The sequence below is a fragment of the Camelina sativa genome, chromosome 9 (assembly GCF_000633955.1).
Source record: "Camelina sativa cultivar DH55 chromosome 9, Cs, whole genome shotgun sequence".
Taxonomy (NCBI): domain Eukaryota; kingdom Viridiplantae; phylum Streptophyta; class Magnoliopsida; order Brassicales; family Brassicaceae; genus Camelina; species Camelina sativa.
The window spans coordinates 28,530,858-28,549,700 of record NC_025693.1 but is presented as its reverse complement, the minus strand read 5'-3'; the positions used below and the strand labels follow the sequence as shown (position 1 = coordinate 28,549,700).

The 18,843-nt window shown below is 38.1% G+C and overlaps 8 protein-coding genes across 9 annotated transcripts; 3 read left to right on the top strand and 5 right to left on the bottom strand.

The window, feature by feature from the left end:
* On the bottom strand, nucleotides 8–1,268 carry LOC104715812 (the record flags this gene model as incomplete). The annotated part of the gene is made up of 1 exon (XM_019229425.1): nucleotides 8–1,268. A coding segment is annotated over exon 1 (1,182 nt), but the record flags the coding sequence as incomplete, so codon positions are not given.
* LOC104712787 (threonylcarbamoyladenosine tRNA methylthiotransferase) lies at nucleotides 1,587–4,890 on the bottom strand. The gene is made up of 11 exons (XM_010429760.2): nucleotides 4,651–4,890; nucleotides 4,515–4,553; nucleotides 4,247–4,338; nucleotides 3,819–4,068; nucleotides 3,515–3,634; nucleotides 3,343–3,418; nucleotides 3,045–3,253; nucleotides 2,870–2,978; nucleotides 2,568–2,660; nucleotides 2,314–2,474; nucleotides 1,587–2,209 (listed from the first exon to the last, which is right to left on the bottom strand). Exons 1-11 carry the CDS (start codon nucleotides 4,843–4,845, stop codon nucleotides 1,736–1,738), a joined length of 1,818 nt encoding a protein of 605 aa, XP_010428062.1. The 5' UTR covers nucleotides 4,846–4,890; the 3' UTR covers nucleotides 1,587–1,735.
* On the top strand, nucleotides 7,462–8,504 carry LOC104712785 (chaperone protein dnaJ 8, chloroplastic-like). The gene is made up of 3 exons (XM_010429759.2): nucleotides 7,462–7,821; nucleotides 7,922–7,984; nucleotides 8,102–8,504. The coding sequence occupies exons 1-3, from the start codon at nucleotides 7,465–7,467 to the stop codon at nucleotides 8,222–8,224; spliced, it is 543 nt and encodes a 180-aa protein (XP_010428061.2). The 5' UTR covers nucleotides 7,462–7,464; the 3' UTR covers nucleotides 8,225–8,504.
* LOC104712786 lies at nucleotides 8,245–8,787 on the bottom strand. Its single transcript, XM_019229424.1, has 2 exons — nucleotides 8,546–8,787; nucleotides 8,245–8,424 (listed from the first exon to the last, which is right to left on the bottom strand). The coding sequence occupies exons 1-2, from the start codon at nucleotides 8,586–8,588 to the stop codon at nucleotides 8,264–8,266; spliced, it is 204 nt and encodes a 67-aa protein (XP_019084969.1). The 5' UTR covers nucleotides 8,589–8,787; the 3' UTR covers nucleotides 8,245–8,263.
* On the bottom strand, nucleotides 8,848–11,358 carry LOC104712784 (transcription factor IIIA). Its single transcript, XM_010429758.2, has 6 exons — nucleotides 11,125–11,358; nucleotides 10,849–10,989; nucleotides 9,977–10,394; nucleotides 9,518–9,753; nucleotides 9,285–9,428; nucleotides 8,848–9,192 (listed from the first exon to the last, which is right to left on the bottom strand). The coding sequence occupies exons 1-6, from the start codon at nucleotides 11,254–11,256 to the stop codon at nucleotides 9,052–9,054; spliced, it is 1,212 nt and encodes a 403-aa protein (XP_010428060.1). The 5' UTR covers nucleotides 11,257–11,358; the 3' UTR covers nucleotides 8,848–9,051.
* LOC104712783 lies at nucleotides 11,742–14,328 on the top strand. The gene is made up of 5 exons (XM_010429756.2): nucleotides 11,742–12,556; nucleotides 12,645–13,103; nucleotides 13,194–13,571; nucleotides 13,658–13,725; nucleotides 13,822–14,328. Exons 1-5 carry the CDS (start codon nucleotides 11,909–11,911, stop codon nucleotides 14,027–14,029), a joined length of 1,761 nt encoding a protein of 586 aa, XP_010428058.1. The 5' UTR covers nucleotides 11,742–11,908; the 3' UTR covers nucleotides 14,030–14,328.
* Nucleotides 14,298–15,457, bottom strand: LOC104712782. Of its 2 annotated transcripts, none has more exons than XM_010429755.2 (3): nucleotides 15,137–15,457; nucleotides 14,850–14,902; nucleotides 14,298–14,767 (listed from the first exon to the last, which is right to left on the bottom strand). In XM_010429755.2, exons 1-3 carry the CDS (start codon nucleotides 15,326–15,328, stop codon nucleotides 14,380–14,382), a joined length of 633 nt encoding a protein of 210 aa, XP_010428057.1. In that variant the 5' UTR covers nucleotides 15,329–15,457; the 3' UTR covers nucleotides 14,298–14,379. The 2 variants fall into 2 exon arrangements, with proteins under 2 accessions (XP_010428057.1, XP_010428056.1); XM_010429754.2 differs by having other exon boundaries at nucleotides 14,999–15,453.
* Nucleotides 16,590–17,771, top strand: LOC104712780. The gene is made up of 2 exons (XM_010429753.2): nucleotides 16,590–16,757; nucleotides 17,325–17,771. Exons 1-2 carry the CDS (start codon nucleotides 16,685–16,687, stop codon nucleotides 17,540–17,542), a joined length of 291 nt encoding a protein of 96 aa, XP_010428055.1. The 5' UTR covers nucleotides 16,590–16,684; the 3' UTR covers nucleotides 17,543–17,771.

Sequence of the window (18,843 nt, the reverse complement as noted above, 5' to 3'; positions counted from 1 at the left end):
GATGTAAACTAACCTTGGTGGCACGTGGCTCAACAAATGACTTGTTAGCCTCAATCATAAAGAAAGAGGACAAGAGGTTAACCCCTTGCCACATCTCCGTGGCGTCGGTGAGCAGTTTCCTCCGGCGGCTAAGCACGTGACCCAACAAACCCACAAGGATTCCCACAGAGGTCGCCTTAAAATAAACAGGATACAGCTTACTCTGCACTACACCAAACTGTTGCCTCCCCAACACCGACGCTAAAACGTAGCTTGACACAAACGTCACCCACACGCAAGTCCCAAACGCCGCAGCTATCCCAGTCAGCCCAACCACGCTCGCTACCTTTGTCGGACTAAGCGCCCCCACAGCCGCTGACCCGAACTCACGCACCCCATTCTTAACTCTCTCCCACGCATTCTGGGACTTGTGAGCCACCGTTTCCTTCAATTCGTGTGCCTTTCCCCTCACTCTATCTTTCGCCCTCTCCTTGGATTCATGGGCTTTTTGGGCCACTGTCTCCTTCACGTCATATGCTTTACCCCTCACCTTATCTTTAGCATCATGGGCTTTATGAGCCACACTCTCTCTCACATCATAGGCTTTTCCTGTTACCTTGTCCTTAGCATATCGGGCTTTACCAGCCACCGTGTCTTCCACGTCACGTGCCGCATGTGTAATCGTCTCCTTCATATCGTGAGCCTTACGAGCGACGGCGTCTTCAACATCGGAAGCAGTCTCGCCGACAGTATCATCGGTTCTATCTTTAGCCCGACCCACCACACTCGCGATCTTTTGCCTGCACTTACCAAACGCGTCGCATATGAGTTCCCCAGCCGTCGCGTGATGATCACGCGACTCCTCTGTTTCGTCCTTGGTCGTAATCACCGGCTGTGAGATCCCTTGGCCGACGTGTGGAAGATGTGACGCCGTTTCTTTCACTCTCTCTTTAGCATTTTTAAACAAAGAACCTCCCTTCCCTTCTTCGTTATCGCCTTCTTGATCTGCCGATGGTGGCGAGATAGAGACTCTGGTATTTGTTTTACCATCACGATCGTACTCAACCACCACAACTCGGTGGCCGTCTTTGACGATGATGTCTCCCTCAGACGCCGCCCCGTGGTTGGTGGTCATGGCTGGGCTCGGAGACCATACCTCCGCCGCTAGTAAAGTACTCAAGACAAGACTCAAAGCTAGTAGATTCATCATTCCTTACTTTTATTGGTTGTTCCTTCCTCTCTCTCGAAATCTTAAACTAACCACTAAGCCGTACTAAAACACTTTGGGAGGGATGTGGAACCGTAAAATAACCCTTTTTGTTTTTCTTCTCCTTTTAGCTTCTGAATGACACCTGTCTCCACGTACATTTGTACGTGTCCGCTCTACGAGAAAAGTAATCTTCTTAAATACTCGACGATGGTTTTGCACGGTAACCAACACGGTCGTATAGCTTAGTTTAGAAGAAACTACAAAATGGGCCTCTAGTTTTGATACATTAAGGCCCCAGACAATTTTCTAAGGATTATTTTAATTTCTGAAATTTCTCTTTGTTTTGGATGCAATTTATACAGACGTTACTATAAAATTTTAGTAATTCTTACAAAAGTATCCAATTTTGTTGGTACGCAGCATAAACTGAAATCATATATGCATCCAGATACAAGAACAAACACAACCAAAATCAGAGAACACAAAATAAGAGAAAAAAAACTAGATACTGGTCCTTTTACAACTACTAATCTGCCAGAGAGAGATTTATTGACGCGACAGAACTCTAATTGCAACACTAATAAACAAAACAAAAAGGGTGAGAGAACTTACGAACACTCCACACACAAGTGCCTTATCAATGAAACCCCAATTTGCTACGTTGCTTCTCGGTACAACGACCTCTTGAATCTCCTTCCCTTCTTTCTTTGACTTTACCTTCTGATCATTATCCTGTTTTGAGATATTTTCAGAGATGTTACATGCCTCTCCTGATCTCTCTTCTCCACAGCAGCTCTCAGCAGAGCAAGCGCAAGTCTCACAAGTGCTAACATTCGACGAACAAGGCGGCTTTGCTTTCTCTTTGGCTTCTGTTTCTCTGTTTGCAGAGCTAAATGTCTCAATCACTTCCCCAAACACTGACCATCTCCCCACAGATGTTATCCTCGCCATAGCTGAACTCCCAAGCATACTTTCTGGTCCAGTAACTAAGACCTGTATATATCCCTTCGTATGTCCAACCTACAAATTCAAATAAGAAATGCAAACACTATCAATGATAAAAAACAATATGAGACAAAGTTTGGAGAAACATAACATTGTATGTGGTTTCAGGATGAGCTTACCAAATGAATTCCGTCAGCCGCTACTTCTGTTATCCATATCCTCTCTTCTCTGCCCTCCATCCCGGTGTAAGGTGCAAAAGCCTCAAAGACAGAAGTCAATTCACGGCTTCGTTGCTTCACTATTTTACTTAGTACCTTCTTCATCTTTGCCGCTGGGGTCCCTATATCATAAATGACACATCCAAAATAATGTTAAGACCTATGAAACACTCCCAAATTCCAAATGACATACATAGCTAAATCCTTGAGCTTACCCGGTCTGGGGTAAAACTGAGAAATATGAACTTGAGGAAACTTGTAATCCTTGATAAGTTCAACTGTTTGAGAAAAATCTTCATCGGTTTCACCTGAAAATGGAAAAATGACGAAGTATCTTCAACACACCCAAATTATATGAACAATTAATGTGCTTAAGTCATCGAGCATCTAACTATCCACATCCAAATATTGCATGTCGATGTGATGCTTTTATGTCTCAAAATTAAATGGAGAGGAATATGTAAATATAAGAAAGTAAAAGAACAAATACAGAGTTTAAGGTTTGTCCAACACTAACCAGGAAAGCCGCATATTATATCAGTAGCAATTTGCATTCCTGGCACAAGTTCTGTTAAGGTGTCTACCACAGTCCTGAACTCACTTGCTGTATATTCCCTGTTCATGGCCTGCAACAGAACGTTCAGGTAAGACTAGAACACAATTTTGGCAGTCCTACACAATTCTGGACTCACCGTCAACACAGAATCACTGCCCGATTGTACAGGGACATGTAGAAAGGTGTAAACACATGGGTGACGTAAAACAGCAGCTATTTCTTTCAAATGCTCAAGAATATAGGGAGGATTAGTCATCCCAATCCTTAGCATTGTGCTTTGATCAGAAGGAAGCTCTTTAACAATAGCATTAAGCAGAACAGGAAGATTAACTCCTATATCACGACCTGCAACATTTTAGGGACATTAGCTACTAATAAAAAGGAAATACAAAAATACAAAAGTTAAGTTGGAAAATAAAGGTTTCAAAAGCAACCATATGCTCCAGTGTCCTCGCTGCTCAACCAAATCTCCTTGACTCCTTCAGATATAACAGTTCTCACCCGCTCCACCTGCAATTCAGGAATCTCAGTAGGCAGACAAACAGAAAAGGGGAAAACGCTGGATATAAATCAAAACTTTTTTTCGGTGAAGCTGAATCTGCTTACAAGACTATCCACTGTATAGCTTCCTAAGTGACCACGGGCGTGCTTGGTCTTGCAGTAAGTACAGGCACCCAAACAACCAACATTAATCGGGAGAATTTCAATAAAATTGTTCCTCCGTACCTGCAGTGGCAAAATCACTTATTAATAATCCCCACTAATAGAACCCAGATAACCTCGAACAAGAAATTGTGTGATAAAATACCCAGCAAAAATATAGGTTCCAAAAAATTGTACTGAAACCAAGTTTTTGGCTTCGACTTAATTCAGTAATTAATAATAATCAGCAATTGAAACGTATGCTCACCTTTGGGAGATCAAGCGCAGGCAAAGTCTTTCGAGTAAGAAGCCGCACTTCATGACCCTTCAGTGTTTCTTCAACAATCTCAACAACACGATCAATCTGTTGGACTCCAACTACACTTACACCTTCCAGTTCTTTAAGATCACGACTGCCTTGAGGAACACATCCGGCTATCACAAGAGGCTTTTTCCCACTTCTACCCCTCGTTATAAGAGTAGACATTGCAGACTGACTAGGGGACTTCACAGTACAGCTGCATCAATCGCAGCATATAAGATAACATTGTAAACACAAAGTAAAGCTATATTGTCATAAACTATAAAGTTACAATATTAAACCATGACCAAGTGAACTACATTTTCTAACATTTCACACACTACTCATGAATATCTCAACAGCACAACAACATAGTCATCGAGGCTAAAGCTTACGTGTTAATGAGCCACAGATCAGCATCCTCAGGGACTTCTGTCAACGCATAGCCAAATGCAGTAAGCTGACCAGCCATATACTCACTATCACTCTGAACAACAACCAAAACACGATACCAATTAGCTTATTAGCCTATTCCAGCTAGAAGATTTCACCTCAATCACTAAAAGTAACAAACATGGGAAGTGTATTCTGATGAAGCAATTAGAAATCTATCAACACACCAAAATCAGAATCAAAACACTGAAGATTTGTAAACTGACTTGCCTGATTATGAGAACATCCAAACGTCTTGATGTATATCGTCTGCGAAAAAAGTTCATCGAGACGAAATGTAAGCGTGACAGATGTATAAACCGAGAAAATGTAACCGATAGAGAGAGAGAGAGATGGAGAAATTGACCTGAGTTCCTGGAATCGTCAAAGATGGTGGAGCAAGCGAGTCACGATTCGAAGCAGTAGTAATCTGATCCTGTTTCGAGATACTACGTTTGCTTTTATTCGTCTTCGGATTTATCCCGACAGCATTCAACGGTAATCGGAATCCCGGTGGTGCACCACCGACTCCTCCGGCCAACAAATCCTCGATATCCTCCATCCTATCTCCTCTCGGCGGCGTGTTTACGAAGTGATGACAATGGAGTGTGGGGGTTTTTCGCAGCTAAGCTGGGAGAGAGGCACAGTGAGACTTAATGGGCCTGTGTTGGGCTGAGTTTTTACAAAGACCAGATAGATCTATAGCTAACTAAAGCCCAACTATTATTACTCATATCACTTTACTAATTAATTTATTCAACTAAAACTTTAATCTCATTAGTGTATTTCTCCAAAAAATAGCAAGCAAATAAATGATTTGAAATATTGTCAAAAAACAATTATGTGGATTCAATTTTTTAGTTGTTCAAGGAAACCATTCATTTTTTTTGTAAAGTAATTCTAAGGTGTATCCAAATATTAAAAATTTCTCATGGTAAAAATTTTATTGGTCAACACAGCTTGTAAAATTGTTTTGGAAATAAATTTTCTTCACTAATTAGGCCTTAAAAATAAGTATGGTGATGATGAGATTTTTATTGGTTATTTATAAAATACTAAAAATTAATATATTATATTTAGAAAAACGTTTATAAAATCTATTTGCATGCTAACACACATGTTTGACCATTACTATTTATATTTTTCCAGTTATAATTAACACTTAATAAAATCTCTAAAATTATGAGTTTACTTTAACTGGACATTTTTCTACTTTCTTTTTCTTCAATTTGAGATTATATTACCAAAAGAGGATGAGAAAAACCTCCAAAATATGTATTTTGACAATTTTGTTTTAATTATTATTATTATTATTAAAAATACACAAAGTTACACATTGTGTCTCTTTTCTTTTACATATATATATATATATATATATATATATATGAATACTCAGAAATAATATAAATACATCAAACTGTAAATGTATTATACCTTTCATTTTCACAAAACCTGATATTGAATCTCAGATTACATTGAAGTAAACAAAAAAATTTGTGATATGTCTACTCCCTCAAACATTTGCCCCAAAAAACAAAAGACTAATTCCTCAAACCATTCCACCCAGGTTGAACCAAAACATATGGATGTGGTAAGTCCTTTTCATTACAAAATGTAGAAAAGTTTCTGTTAGATTTCTTTTTCTATCTTTTAAAATATAATATATGTTGATTTATGGAGAATTGATGTTGTTTTCCATGGGATGATCCAAAGTTTTGTATTATGATTTCATTTGTATGATAATTTATAGATCTGTCATTATATAGGATGATGAATCTTAAGACCATATCTGATCATTAGCTTAATATGTAAGCATGTATAGATCACTATTCCCCTGCAAAATTTTGAATAAGATGTTTTTATTGTTTACGAGCGAAATTTTGAATAAAAGATGTTATTGTTTACGAGGGAAATTTTGAATTTGAAATTTTATTGTTTGCGCGCGGAAACAATCGATTACTTGGTCTTCTTGTCTAAGGTAGAGTATTTAATTAAATATTTTAATGATTAAGTTGGAGAATATATATATAGATTTCGCTTAAATTTTTCGTATCATTAACGAAATCATTGTTTAATTCTCAAAACATAGAAGATATTAGAAATTGAGGTGAAACAAAAACTTTGAAAAGACTTTGATACATGCTAATGGTTTATTCATTGTTCGGAAAAAAAAAACAGGTTGTTTTTCTTCCAGCACTCTCAAATCAGGAGATACCACAACATGCATATGGTTCGGTCAGTATTTAAGTATTGCATTTTTCTTTTATTTTTCATTAATTTAGATTATAGTTGAAAGAACATATTTTTGTAAAAAAAATGGATGCTTATGTTATATGTGCAGGGAAAGACTCATCGACGTGGTGGTCGTGGTGGTCTAATTCAAATTGAAGAAGAGAGTGAAGGAAAGATCTCTGGCGCAGTCTCAACTACGGTGGTGCCTCAACATGCATCTGGTTCGGTCAGTATCTAAGTATTGCATATTTCTTGTTCATTAATTTGATTATGGTTCAAAGAACTTATTTTTTTTGTAAAACATTGATGCTTATGTTATGTGTGCAGGGAACGTCTCGTGGTGGTCGTGGTGGTCGTGGCGGTCGTGGTGGTCGTGGTAGTCGTGGTAGTCGTGGTGGCCGTGGTGGTCGTGGTGGTCGTGGTGGTCTAATTCAAACTGAAAAAAAGACTGAAGAGAAGATTGAAGAGAAGAGTGAAGAGAAGATTGAAGAGAAGAGTGAAGAAGAGGCTAAAGAGAAGAGTGAAGAAGAGATCTTTGGTGGATTAGAAGATCTCAACTTTGATATGCCAACTCCATCCTTTTTTGATGATCTTGATTACTGGTTCGTATAAATCTTTACTCTTTAACCTTTTATATATATTCCAAATTATTATACTCAATTTCTTAGTTTTGTGATTAGTGATCAGCTACATATTTTTTATCTTTCAGATTTCGAAAACGAGTGGAAGCAGCGTCAACAACAATGTCGCGGAGTAAACATGTTTTTACAAAACAATGTTTTTAATCTTATTTTATCATTAACAATGTTGGATTATGTTTTATGTTAAATTTGGAGTAATTTTAAATATTTTGGAACTATATGTTATTATTTATGTTGGATTATATTCCTTATAAGAGAGGCCAAACAAAGGAACATACAAAAAAAAATATTAAAATACATCAACCGACATGACATCGGAATGTGAATCGGATAATCGGATATCCAAAAAGACCATACCGTCGGGTACAAGATATAAAAAGGTCCATCATATCTCACAATTTCCCAAAAAGGAAAAGATAAAAAAAAAAAAGTTCAAATGTTTGGTTGGTGAAGAACAAGAAGAAGAAGAAAGGATGATACGAAATATCCGGTTCAGAGCTCCGACGAATCATCCTGGTTCCACCATTCAAAAAGATAGCCGCCGGTTAATACGGTTTCCGACGAGATGCTCGTCATCAGATCTTAGCCATTACACGATTCTTGGTTTGACCCCTCTCGCTTCTCATACCGAAGTCAAACGTGCCTTCAAACGTCTCGCTCTTAAGGTTAGATTACACATGTCGCATTGTCTTTGTTTGTTTGTCGAGTCAAATCAAGAAAAGAAGAATTATAACTAATATATATAGACAAAATGAGTTATTGCAGTATCATCCAGATGTGCATAAAGGACAGGACAAGGATTTTAAAGAGATCAAATCCGCTTACGAGGTCTTTTTGTTTTGTCTTTTTTCTTGATTTAATCTTTTCTTATTAGGCATGGTAATAATGAAATTTTTTAACATCTTAATTATGATTCAATGTAGTCATCACTTTTTTTTTTTTCAGTGTTTGATGCAAAAATTTGAGAAACAAGAAGAAGAAGAGGAGGAGATTACAGAGATGGGTGAAATCGACGAATGGGAGGAATGGATGGGGTTCGAAGGAGGGATTCCATCAGGTTCTTACTAGATTTATAATGGTCATTTGTTACAATGGATAGAAGTAGAATCAGAGGAGAGTACAGTTTTTGGGAGCAAGACAACAATTGCATCTCGGTGGAAGCTTTTCGTCCCCGGAGGAAGAACAAGTCATGTACTCTACTTGTAAGCAATAGAGAGGACAAGCGATCACTGTCTTTGTTTCAGGGATTACTCCTCCTAGAATCGCTCCTAATGGAATTTTTTTTTAAGATAAACAATTGAAACAATGAATATGATCAAATTTTCTGAATGTTTAATTCTTAACAGTATCTTTATCTTGTATGGTTTTCTAGAGTAGCAGAAACTGTACCTACTATTATGAGAGACATCACCCAAATCTTGTGTGTAGCCATGCTTTCTTGGGGAATCTCTGCAACTCCTGGCTTTATAGATTGTACAAGATACTTAAAACCCAAAGTTTTATCATTTTTCTCCAATCGTTGACTTTTGACAAGGTTGAACAATTCAAAGTCTTGTTTACTTTGACCAAGCCACTAAAGAGGTTCACTACAATTTGAAAATGGGACGACAAGAGGACCATCTAGGCTGGCTTTATCTCATGAGTCATCACAAAAACAATAAGGTCTAATTAAAGATGTGGGAGGAAAAAAAGATAGAACACAAATTAGATTACCAATCAAAATTTTACATTACTAGTTATACTATTGTCGTTATTATATTTCCTTCTAGTGGAACTCATACAAACAAATAAAAAGCTTTACTTACACATAACACCTGCCTAGTACTCTAGTAGTCTTGTACTACCTTGTTCTCGTATCTTATAAATTATATAACAAGGCTTGTTGGATACTACTACTAGCAAGTCTCGTGTCCTTCTGAATCAAACCGAGGAGGCATGACCCTCTTTCGTACCATCATTTCAGCTGTAACTTGCTTCCTTTTTCGTCCACCTCTTGGTCTTGATGTGAAATCTTCATCCGTTTCAACAAAATCACCCTGAAACCACGATTCGGTTTTTTTTTGTGAGATACTAGTCTTTGAAGTATGCAACAAAAACTAGTTAGAATGCAGGTTGAGGATGAACTTACGCAGGTATATATGTGGCACCCTGAATTCTCGTGGTTGTTTCTGACATGTTTGTAAGCAAATCTCATGCCACAACCTGGAAAGCCACATATAAAAGGACGGATATCTTCGTGCACTGCTTTCTTGTGTTTCTGAAGATTAGAAGCCTGCAATATCATGATAATGTAATTAGGGATCTGGAAAACAATACTAGTTTAGGGGATTAAGCTATAAGTAGATCAGATTGCTTCTTTACCTTTGAGAATGTCGAAGAGCAACCGTCCACTTCACACTTGAATTCTCCTGGTGAGGAATCTTCTTCATGAGTCCGTAGATGTCTTTTGATGTTCTTTTTCAAATGTTTAGAACCACATATCTCACAGTTGATGTGCTGATGGCAGGATCTTATGTGTGCTTTAAGGCATTCCTCATTTGTAAAGTACTTCATACACCCAGGCTCAGAACAAAACGCCTCCACAGAGTCCAATTTCACTGCATAAGTAAATCCAAACCGTAAGAGATTAAAATTCTGGAAAGATTTAACAAAATATTACAAATACAAGTGAAAACGCTTAGCACTGCTTTCAGTAATAAAAAAAAAAATACACTTCAGAAGAATGACCCTCAGACTATAGGTGTCAGGATGATACAAGCAATGTTTATATGCCCAGGATCCTAAACTGAAGGGCAAATAGAAGTAGGAAGGTGAACTTACCATGAGAATCCTGATGCTTTTGCAGCTGTGAAGGATACTTAAAGGCTTTACCACAACCAATTTCTTTGCAGACATGCGGCTTCTGACCAGTTGAAGATTCAGAGGGTTGAGAATCACCATTACAAGTACTGTCCTTATTACCACTATCGCCATTAGCAATATTTTCCTTATCACCACCACCGCTACCAGATTTGTCCTTACCACTATCGACATTACCAGTATTGTCCTTATCATTGTCATCATTACTATGGTATTTCTTAACATGCCTACCAACATTGCCCTGTACTGAGAATTCACTCTTGCAATTCTCCTTTGGACACTTAAAGAGCTTCCCTTTATGGGTAAGAAGATGTCTATTGAGATGATCCTTTCTCCTGTAGGTAGCAGCACAATCATCCACATAGCAAGCAAATGGTCTCTACATGTCGATAAAGTGAAAAAACCATCAGAAACATAGCTCAGCAATGAAACAAAATCCAAAGCATAGAGAGAAATCAAAAACAAGCTAAAGAGCATCAGACCTCAAACTTTTTGCGTGATCGAGGCTTCCATGCTGGAGCTTCTCAGGAGGTCTCCCAACCTGATACTAGTCCAAAACATGTAGCCTCGCATTTTGGAGTTCTCTCTTTTGGGATCCAATGCCTCACGCAATAATATAAGTAAAGCCTTTTGTATTAAACAAAAAAGCCATTTATTTCCTGCAAACGCATAAACTTTTAGCTCACAAAAAGAACAAAACTCAATACTGATCAAAACCCACGAGTATCTCAAAGCATCTCCATCTGTAGTCGAGTTGCACTAGGATTCAATACGTCTGGGGCTTAAACGACTACAACAGTAGCTGATACAGGGACGAGAATGCAAAAATCTACCTCGAGCAAATGGCTCTGCATATGCTGCTTTAAATGAGCAGGCTTCTTAAACTCAGCACCACACTCCTGGCAAGTATGTTTACTTGAAGTCTCTTCCTCAACCTCACAAGCCATATCATCTCTTTCCTCTTCAAGTTCCATCTAAACAAAACAAATCAAACAGCTCCCGATTCAACAAAAAACATCACCAATTCTACAAACTCCTTAACTCGAAAACGAACCACAAAGCAACATATGAGAGATACTGCAATCGAATTAGAGAGAGAGATCTCAAACCTGATGATGAGATTTGATGTGTGAATTGATGAGATACTTTTTAGATCTGCTGATTCCGCAGTACTGGCATAGATAATTCCTTATATCCTTCTTCGCCGATGCTTTCACATCAACGTTAGCTTCTTCCACCATCTCTCTCTCTCTCAGATCGTCTCTACACAAGAACTAGGGTTTATCTCCAAAAGACGCCGCACTTAAGTGTACAAGCTGAACCAAACAAGATAACCTTCCAACAATGGCCGTGTTTATATATCGCCTTTTTCCCCGGAACGAGAGATCTAACCTAATGGGCTTTTAATTATAATGGGCCTTTTCAAGTTTTTAACAAAGGATTGGCCCAAATAAAAGACCGAAGGTGGGTTTTTAAAAAGAAGAAAAAATGATTATTTTACTTGATCTGTGAGGTGGGTTTTCAGCACGTGTCACGTGTGCTACACAATTTAGGACAATGACAAAAAACACCTCATAGACACATCATTACACCATTTTTTTGTTTTTTAACGTATTTGCTCCATAAATAATTTTTATAACGTATTAGTCCCATAACCATATCTTCTAATTAAATTACTTAACCACACTAATGATTTTTAATCAATAAAATTAAAAACCCTAAAACCGCAACTTTCTCACTTCTTCTTCTTCTTCTTCTTCCTCCTCTGTCTTTGCGCCCAAACCAAAACCCCACACAAAAGCCCTCTTCTCTTTTTGTTATCTTCTCTCTTCTGAAACTAGGGTTTTCTAATTTCTCTGAGTGATGTGAAATGCTCGGTTAAGGAGGAAAACGATGCAGAAGATTCTGTGCAAAAGTACTACTTGTTCAACCCCTGTTCTCTCTACTCCGGTGAACTCTTTCGCCGCCGGTTTTATCTCACTAGGGTTTAAGACCCCCGTCAAAAATCTCACTCCTTGTTCCACTCCTAAACCTTTATCCACTTGTTTCTTCTCTACTTCCGCTATGCCGACGAAGACGGCTTCTATTTCTTCAGGCGGTGTTGGTTTCTCTGCTTATCTACAGAGGAGTGTTCGTAGACCAGCAGCGCCGGCGTCGGTACGGTTCTCAACAGCTGGTTACAGGGCTTGCCGGTGTTCAATCGACGGTGATATCCGTAGTACGAACCGGGCTTGGGTCGGTCGAACCGGGACGTGGCGTGCGTTTTTTTGCTCGGAGTCTAACGGTGGCGTAAGCACGGCTAATGCTACTGCTGACGCAGTGGTTGAGAGCGAGGGAGAGTCTGACGGAGAAGATGAAGATGAGAAAGATGAAAAGCCTGTGAGGATGAGCCGTCGAAGTCGGAGTACTAGTGGAAGTGGTGAGTTTATAGGTAACCCAGATTTGCTGAAGATTCCTGGAGTGGGTTTAAGGAATCAGAGGAAGCTTGTTGATAATGGGATTGGAGATGTTGCAGAGCTCAAGAAGCTCTATAAAGATAAGGTATTTGTTTGACAACTTCAATTTTTTAACTTGTGGGTTTTGAGATAGTAATTGGAAGTTTCATTCTTTGATTGATTTGTAATCTCAGTTCTGGAAAGCGAGTCAGAAGATGGTTGATTATCTTAGGAGCTCTGTTGGGATTATACATAGGAACCATGCGGAGAGTATAACAACGTTTATCAAAGAGAGTGTGGATGATGAGCTAAAGGATTCTGGTCCTGAACCTAATCTAAATGCAAAGAAACGTTTGACGTTTTGTGTTGAAGGGAACATTAGTGTCGGTAAATCAACTTTTCTTCAGAGAATAGCCAATGAGACGGTGGAGTTACAAGACCTCGTTGAGATTGTTCCTGAGCCAGTTGCTAAGTGGCAAGATGTTGGACCTGACCATTTCAATATCTTGGATGCTTTCTACTCTGAGCCTCAGAGGTATGCTTATACTTTTCAGAACTATGTGTTCGTCACTAGGCTGATGCAGGAGAAAGAGTCTGCTTCTGGGGTTAAACCTCTCAGATTGATGGAAAGGAGTGTCTTCAGTGACAGAATGGTAACTTTGAAAGCAAATGGTTTATAAAATTGATACTTTTGGAATGTGTGATTGCAAACTTAATATGTTGTGGAACTTGACATTCTTCAGGTGTTTGTGCGTGCGGTTCATGAAGCTAAGTGGATGAACGAGATGGAGATCAGCATCTATGATTCGTGGTTTGATCCGGTTGTCTCTTGTTTACCTGGACTTGTTCCTGATGGGTTTATATACTTGAGGGCGAGTCCAGACACTTGCCACAAGCGGATGATGCTCAGGAAACGAACTGAAGAAGGTGGAGTCTCGTTGAAGTACCTCCAAGATTTGCACGAGAAGCATGAGAGCTGGCTGCTTCCGTTTGAGAGCGGAAACCATGGTGTGTTGTCTGTTAGTAAACCGTCTTTACACATGGACAACTCTCTGCATCCTGATATAAAAGACCGCGTCTTTTACTTGGAAGGGAATCATATGCATTCTAGTATCCAGAAGGTAATAAAGCTATCTCATTTTTGTATGCTTGTGCTAAGGAGTCTAGAGATGGATTTTGCTTAGACTGGTTTATTTGGTTTCAACAGGTCCCTGCTCTGGTTTTGGACTGTGAACCCAATATTGACTTCAGCCTAGATATAGAGGCAAAGGCTCAGTAAGTTCTTCTTACACTACTGTAATGTCACCATAACTTAATTGAAAAATCCTAAATCTTCTAACAGACGTTTTTTTTTATTAATATTATTAAAAGGTATGCACGCCAGGTTGCTGAGTTCTTTGAATTTGTGAAGAAGAAGCAAGAAACATCAACCGAGAAGAGCAACAACAGTCAGTCGCCAATACTGCTGCCTCCTCATCACAATGGAGGTCTCTGGATGGGACCTGAAGGCAATCATGTCCCGGGACTCCCTCCTCTAGATCTTAAGGGGATGTCACTCTTCACCAGACCGTCCACGTGACTGTCCTTTCACTGACTCTGTTTTTTTTGCTCGCTCTAAGGAGCATGTCAGGTTCTCGAATGTCAATAGGTTTGATCGGCTTTTACATCTTTTAGGAAGAAACGTTATCTGCAGCTTTTGCCCACTTAGATGTAGAAAACGAAACATGGTCGTGTTGCTAGTTTTAACCCTTTTGTAGAAAAAGTTTGACGTCTGGATAATTTGCTAGGTATCTTGATGGTCATCTGCAATTTCAGTTTTCAGTTTGGTTGCACTTGCACATGTACTCTGTATCCAATTCGATGGTAGTGTGTTTATTATTGTCAATGCAATGTGCAATGCTAATGTAAAATATACAAGAAGAAAACAGTCTAAGAAAAGCGTTTAGTCATAAGAACGCGGCGTTTTCTGCCGATCCATGTAGAGGTCCACAAGGGATCAGTAGCGACCACGTCATAACCAGCGTTTGAGTACAGATTTCTAGCAGCTGCATCGTCTTCGTAAGCTCTTAGAGCAAGTAGCTTGAAGCCCCACAAATAACACAGAACATCACATGCCTTTAACAATGTACTTCCCATCCTCTTTCTCCTTTGAGCTTTTGAGACGGCTAATCCCGAAACGTAAAGATATTCTTCAACACCAGGGAAATGGCAAAGTACTGAACTTTCAGTCTGAGCTGTGACGTCAACGACTCCGACAACACTAGTGCTCGACGATGTTTCAGCTTCACTCGTTTGCTCCGCCACAAGACATGCATATCTGCCGCATTTTCTTACAACTTTACTAACGTTTTGAAACTATACAAGTATTGTAGCAATGAGGTTTGTCATTTTTTTTTTACCTGTCAGGTGGTGAATTCTTTAGTTTGTAAAGAAGTGCTGAGAGTACCTCTGCCTGCAAAATATAAAAATTAGCAAAATCTTCATTGCATATATAAAACTTAAATATTGAAGCTTTAGCACAGATTTAGAGAATTATGCTAAACAAAACCTGAAAAAACAGAAAGAAGAAATCATTAAAAAGAGCAAGAGGGATGTGGAAAGCATCAGCTTGAACAAGAGACACTCTCCTAATCTCATCCTCGTCGTCTCTATTCAATCTCCTCACGTCCCACCCGTGCTGACTCACCAGATACTTTAACTCTGTCTCCGCCGCATGATTCTGAGTCAAACTCGTTAACGACTCGGTCGATGCGCACCGTACTTTCACAGGAAAACGTCTCCAAGTCAGCTTCTCTTGATCTTTTCCTTGACCGGACCTTCCCTGATAAGTAAACTCTCGCCTAACGGCGGAGTAGAGACTCTGTTGCAAGTAAGCCATGTTTATTTTTCTAGCATTTTTGTTTCAAAAAGAAAAAGAATCTTTATTGGTTTCACTTTCGTGCGTTTTAATATGTACTGTAGAAGATAAGATACGCCTTCTTGGTTGCTTCCATCGTCTGTTCTTTTGTGGTTTAGAATCATCATCTCTAGCTGAGGACCATTCGAGAGATGAAATATTTCAGATTCTTTTTTACGCCACGTGGAGATCTTATAACGTTACTCGTAAGAGCTTGTCTAAAATTTTTAATTTTGACTTCTTAACGATTCCTTTATAATTTAAGGAAATAAATTATTAAAATGCAAAATACTCCTTCACAAAGATTGAAGTTTAGGATTTTACACACATATTAAGATAGAGAGAATATATGATTTATTTTTCTAATACTTTTTCACTTTCCCACCTTCTCACTTTTACACTTCATACCCTCTACAACATCAGTAATCATTAAAACAAAAATTTATTAAAAATATTCAAAACATCAATCTTGTTGGGACAAAGAAAATTCTCTAAAACTTCAATCTTTGTGAGACAGAGGGAGTAATATTTAAAAGCAGTAGAGGCCTTACACATACACAAGGCCATCTGGCAAAACAGTTTGGTTGTTCTTAGCCCAATAAAATAATAAATATATTGAAAAGTGTCCTTATAACACTTTTTTAGTTCTTTATGTAGAATTGATATTGGCTCAGTTCTAAGCTGACGTGACAAAGTGTGAATGGATACAATTTTTTGCAAATAATTTTTCAAAAATTAAAAGACGATTTAATTGAGAATATAAGAAATAATTTTGGACATTAAACTATGTATTAATTAAATAAAATGTTTGTGTGCTTTAATTAAATAATATGTTTGTTTGTTCTTTTTTATCTTTAATGTTTTTTTTTTCTATTTCATAAAAATTTGGTATTGTATTTTGAATTTTAATAAAACTTTTATAAATTTATAATTTAAATGTTATTTTTAAAGTTTTTATAAATGTAATATGTTTAAAATTATTATATTATTAAATCTTAATTTGCAATTTAAAATTAATATGTTTAAAATTATTATATTATAAATATAATTTACAATTTAAATATGTTATCTTTAAACATGTTTTTTCAATAGCAAACTTCTTAACAATTTAACATTATTTTCATAATATTTTTACTCCAAAAATGTTTCCAATAAAAATGCTCTAAGAGAAATTGGGCCGGGCCCAAAAGAAGATGTCGTTGGCCCGTGTGAATATTATCATCATCCCATTTTCTCTCAGTCTCTCCTCTCCAAATAGATTCGCCGTAAAAGTTTTGAGAGAAGTCGTCTTGTTCATTTTTTCTTGTTGTTGTTGCAGTTTCTCGATTAATTCTGATCATGGCGTTGAGCACCAGTATCAGATCTATCTCTAAGATCATTGCTTCTTCCGAAGCATCAGTCTCCAGATCTGGTCAGTACTCTCAATAAATAATACCTGCTTGATTGGTTTCTCATTTCTTCTTTTTCCCCCCCTTTTTGTAGTCTAGGGTTTTGTTTTGATTCCTCAGAAATCGATTTACTCTGATTGATTTGGCCATAGCTTATTGTAAGGATTGAGATTTCCATGTTTCCGATGTGATTCTTCGTTCGATTTCTCAAGCGTTTAATTTTTGGGAATTAAAAATTTTGAAACGCATCTCTGCTCGATAGTTATGAAAAGGCTGAGAAATTGTTATCAATGTAATTTACAAATGTGTATTTGGGTGTTTCACATGTGCTATAGATGAACCTATGCAAAGTGCACATTTTGCTTCTGAAATTTTCATGTTCATGCTTTGATAGGTTTGGTTAATCAGTTAAAGACTCTATTTTTATGCAGTTATGAAACATTTAGCAGCAAAGCTCTAGTACTAGGGATCAGCTTGTTTTGATGTTGTTCTTGTAATTGAATGAGATATAAGATGATCCTTAAAGTGTCTGATGATTGGTACATTGTCAAAAACTTGCTGAACGTTTCTTTGTTATCACTATCAAACAGTGAGCAGAAGCTTCCACTCGACTGGAGTTAAGAAGATGAGCGGAGGGCATGGTCACGATGAGCCATACTACCTCCACGCTAAACACATGTACAATTTGGACCGCATGAAGTTCCAAGGTCTCAAGATGTCTCTCGGTGTCTTCACCGCGTTCAGCATCGGTGTTGGGGTTCCTATCTTTGCTGTTGTTTTCCAGCAGAGGAAGACCGCCTCTGGTTGAAAGTCACTCAGGACGTTTTTGTGTGTTCCCCAGCTTGAATAATTTGTATGATTCCTCAAAACTCTGCTTTTGCAAGAGAGTTTCTTTCTTCTTCCTTTGGATCTTAGCTACAAGCCTTATTGTTATGGTAAAGTGTTTTGTTTTTTTTTTTCCTAATTCTTCCCTCCTTTTGCTGGCAGTTCAATACTGCAATAATGATAATCCCATATGAATATTTTTTTTTTTCTTACTTCTATTGGAATTGGAAGTTATGTCAGAATAGTTTTGTATCAATCGTAGAAATATCTCGCAAACGCCAAGAAAGACGCATCTCTTTCACTTATTTTTGCCAATTTCATGTCGAAAGAGCATAACCAGATGTGATAGAAGGGAGATGTTCCCAGAGGAAGGGCCAAGGCTTCGGCTTGTTGTTCCCCAATGCTCCATACCTAACCGCACTGTGGAATTAGGGTTTCGCAATCTATGAGCCACTCACGACAGTAGAATTAGGAATGTAGGATTAAAGGCAGAAGATGAAGAACTTGAGGAAGAAGCGTTTTCATTATCTCTTTTCTTCTTTGCCTTAAGATTTCTGTTTTCCAAAGTCGATGGCTTTTTCTTCTTATATGTCATCTCATCTTATAATTTGCCCTTGAACTCGCCTGGTCGGTGATTGATATTGGGGTTCCGGTGAAAGAGACACGAGATTTTCGCCGCTTCTTCAGTGCAAATTTGTCAAAATTTGGGGTCACTTTGGAACATTGACGAAGTACTTAACTTCAAATATTTAGCCGCTTCGTCAGTGCAAATTGTTAAAAATTGGTTTTTGGGAGTTTACGACTTTTGGAATTTTAAAATTGGTTTAGTGATTCTAATTTCTCAGAGATGATGGAGTTAGTGATTCGAGATTGGAATAAGACAAGACCAGTGAGACATATCCCACACCAATTTCGCATACCAAGGTCTCTGTAAAGGAAGATAGTTGTATATTTGTATTCCTTGGAAGAGTGTGTTTCAAGTAACAACATCATTGGTTTCGTTAGAGCATCAGCAAGCTGACAGCCTGACACTCGAACTGTATTAGCTCATGTGTTAGTGATAGTCCAATGCAAAATTATCACAACAAAAAAACTGGTTGAGTAATTGATTTGACACCAAGGTTTTGAGAAGCCAACGAAGCACCAAAGTCGTATCAGCAACTGCCCGATACTCTGCTTCTGCTTACCATATAGTCTATCTTCACAGCTTTCAGCATCGGTTTTGGGTCCCTGTCTTTGCAGTTGTCTCTCAACAAAGGAAATAGGCATCTGGTTTGAGTCTCT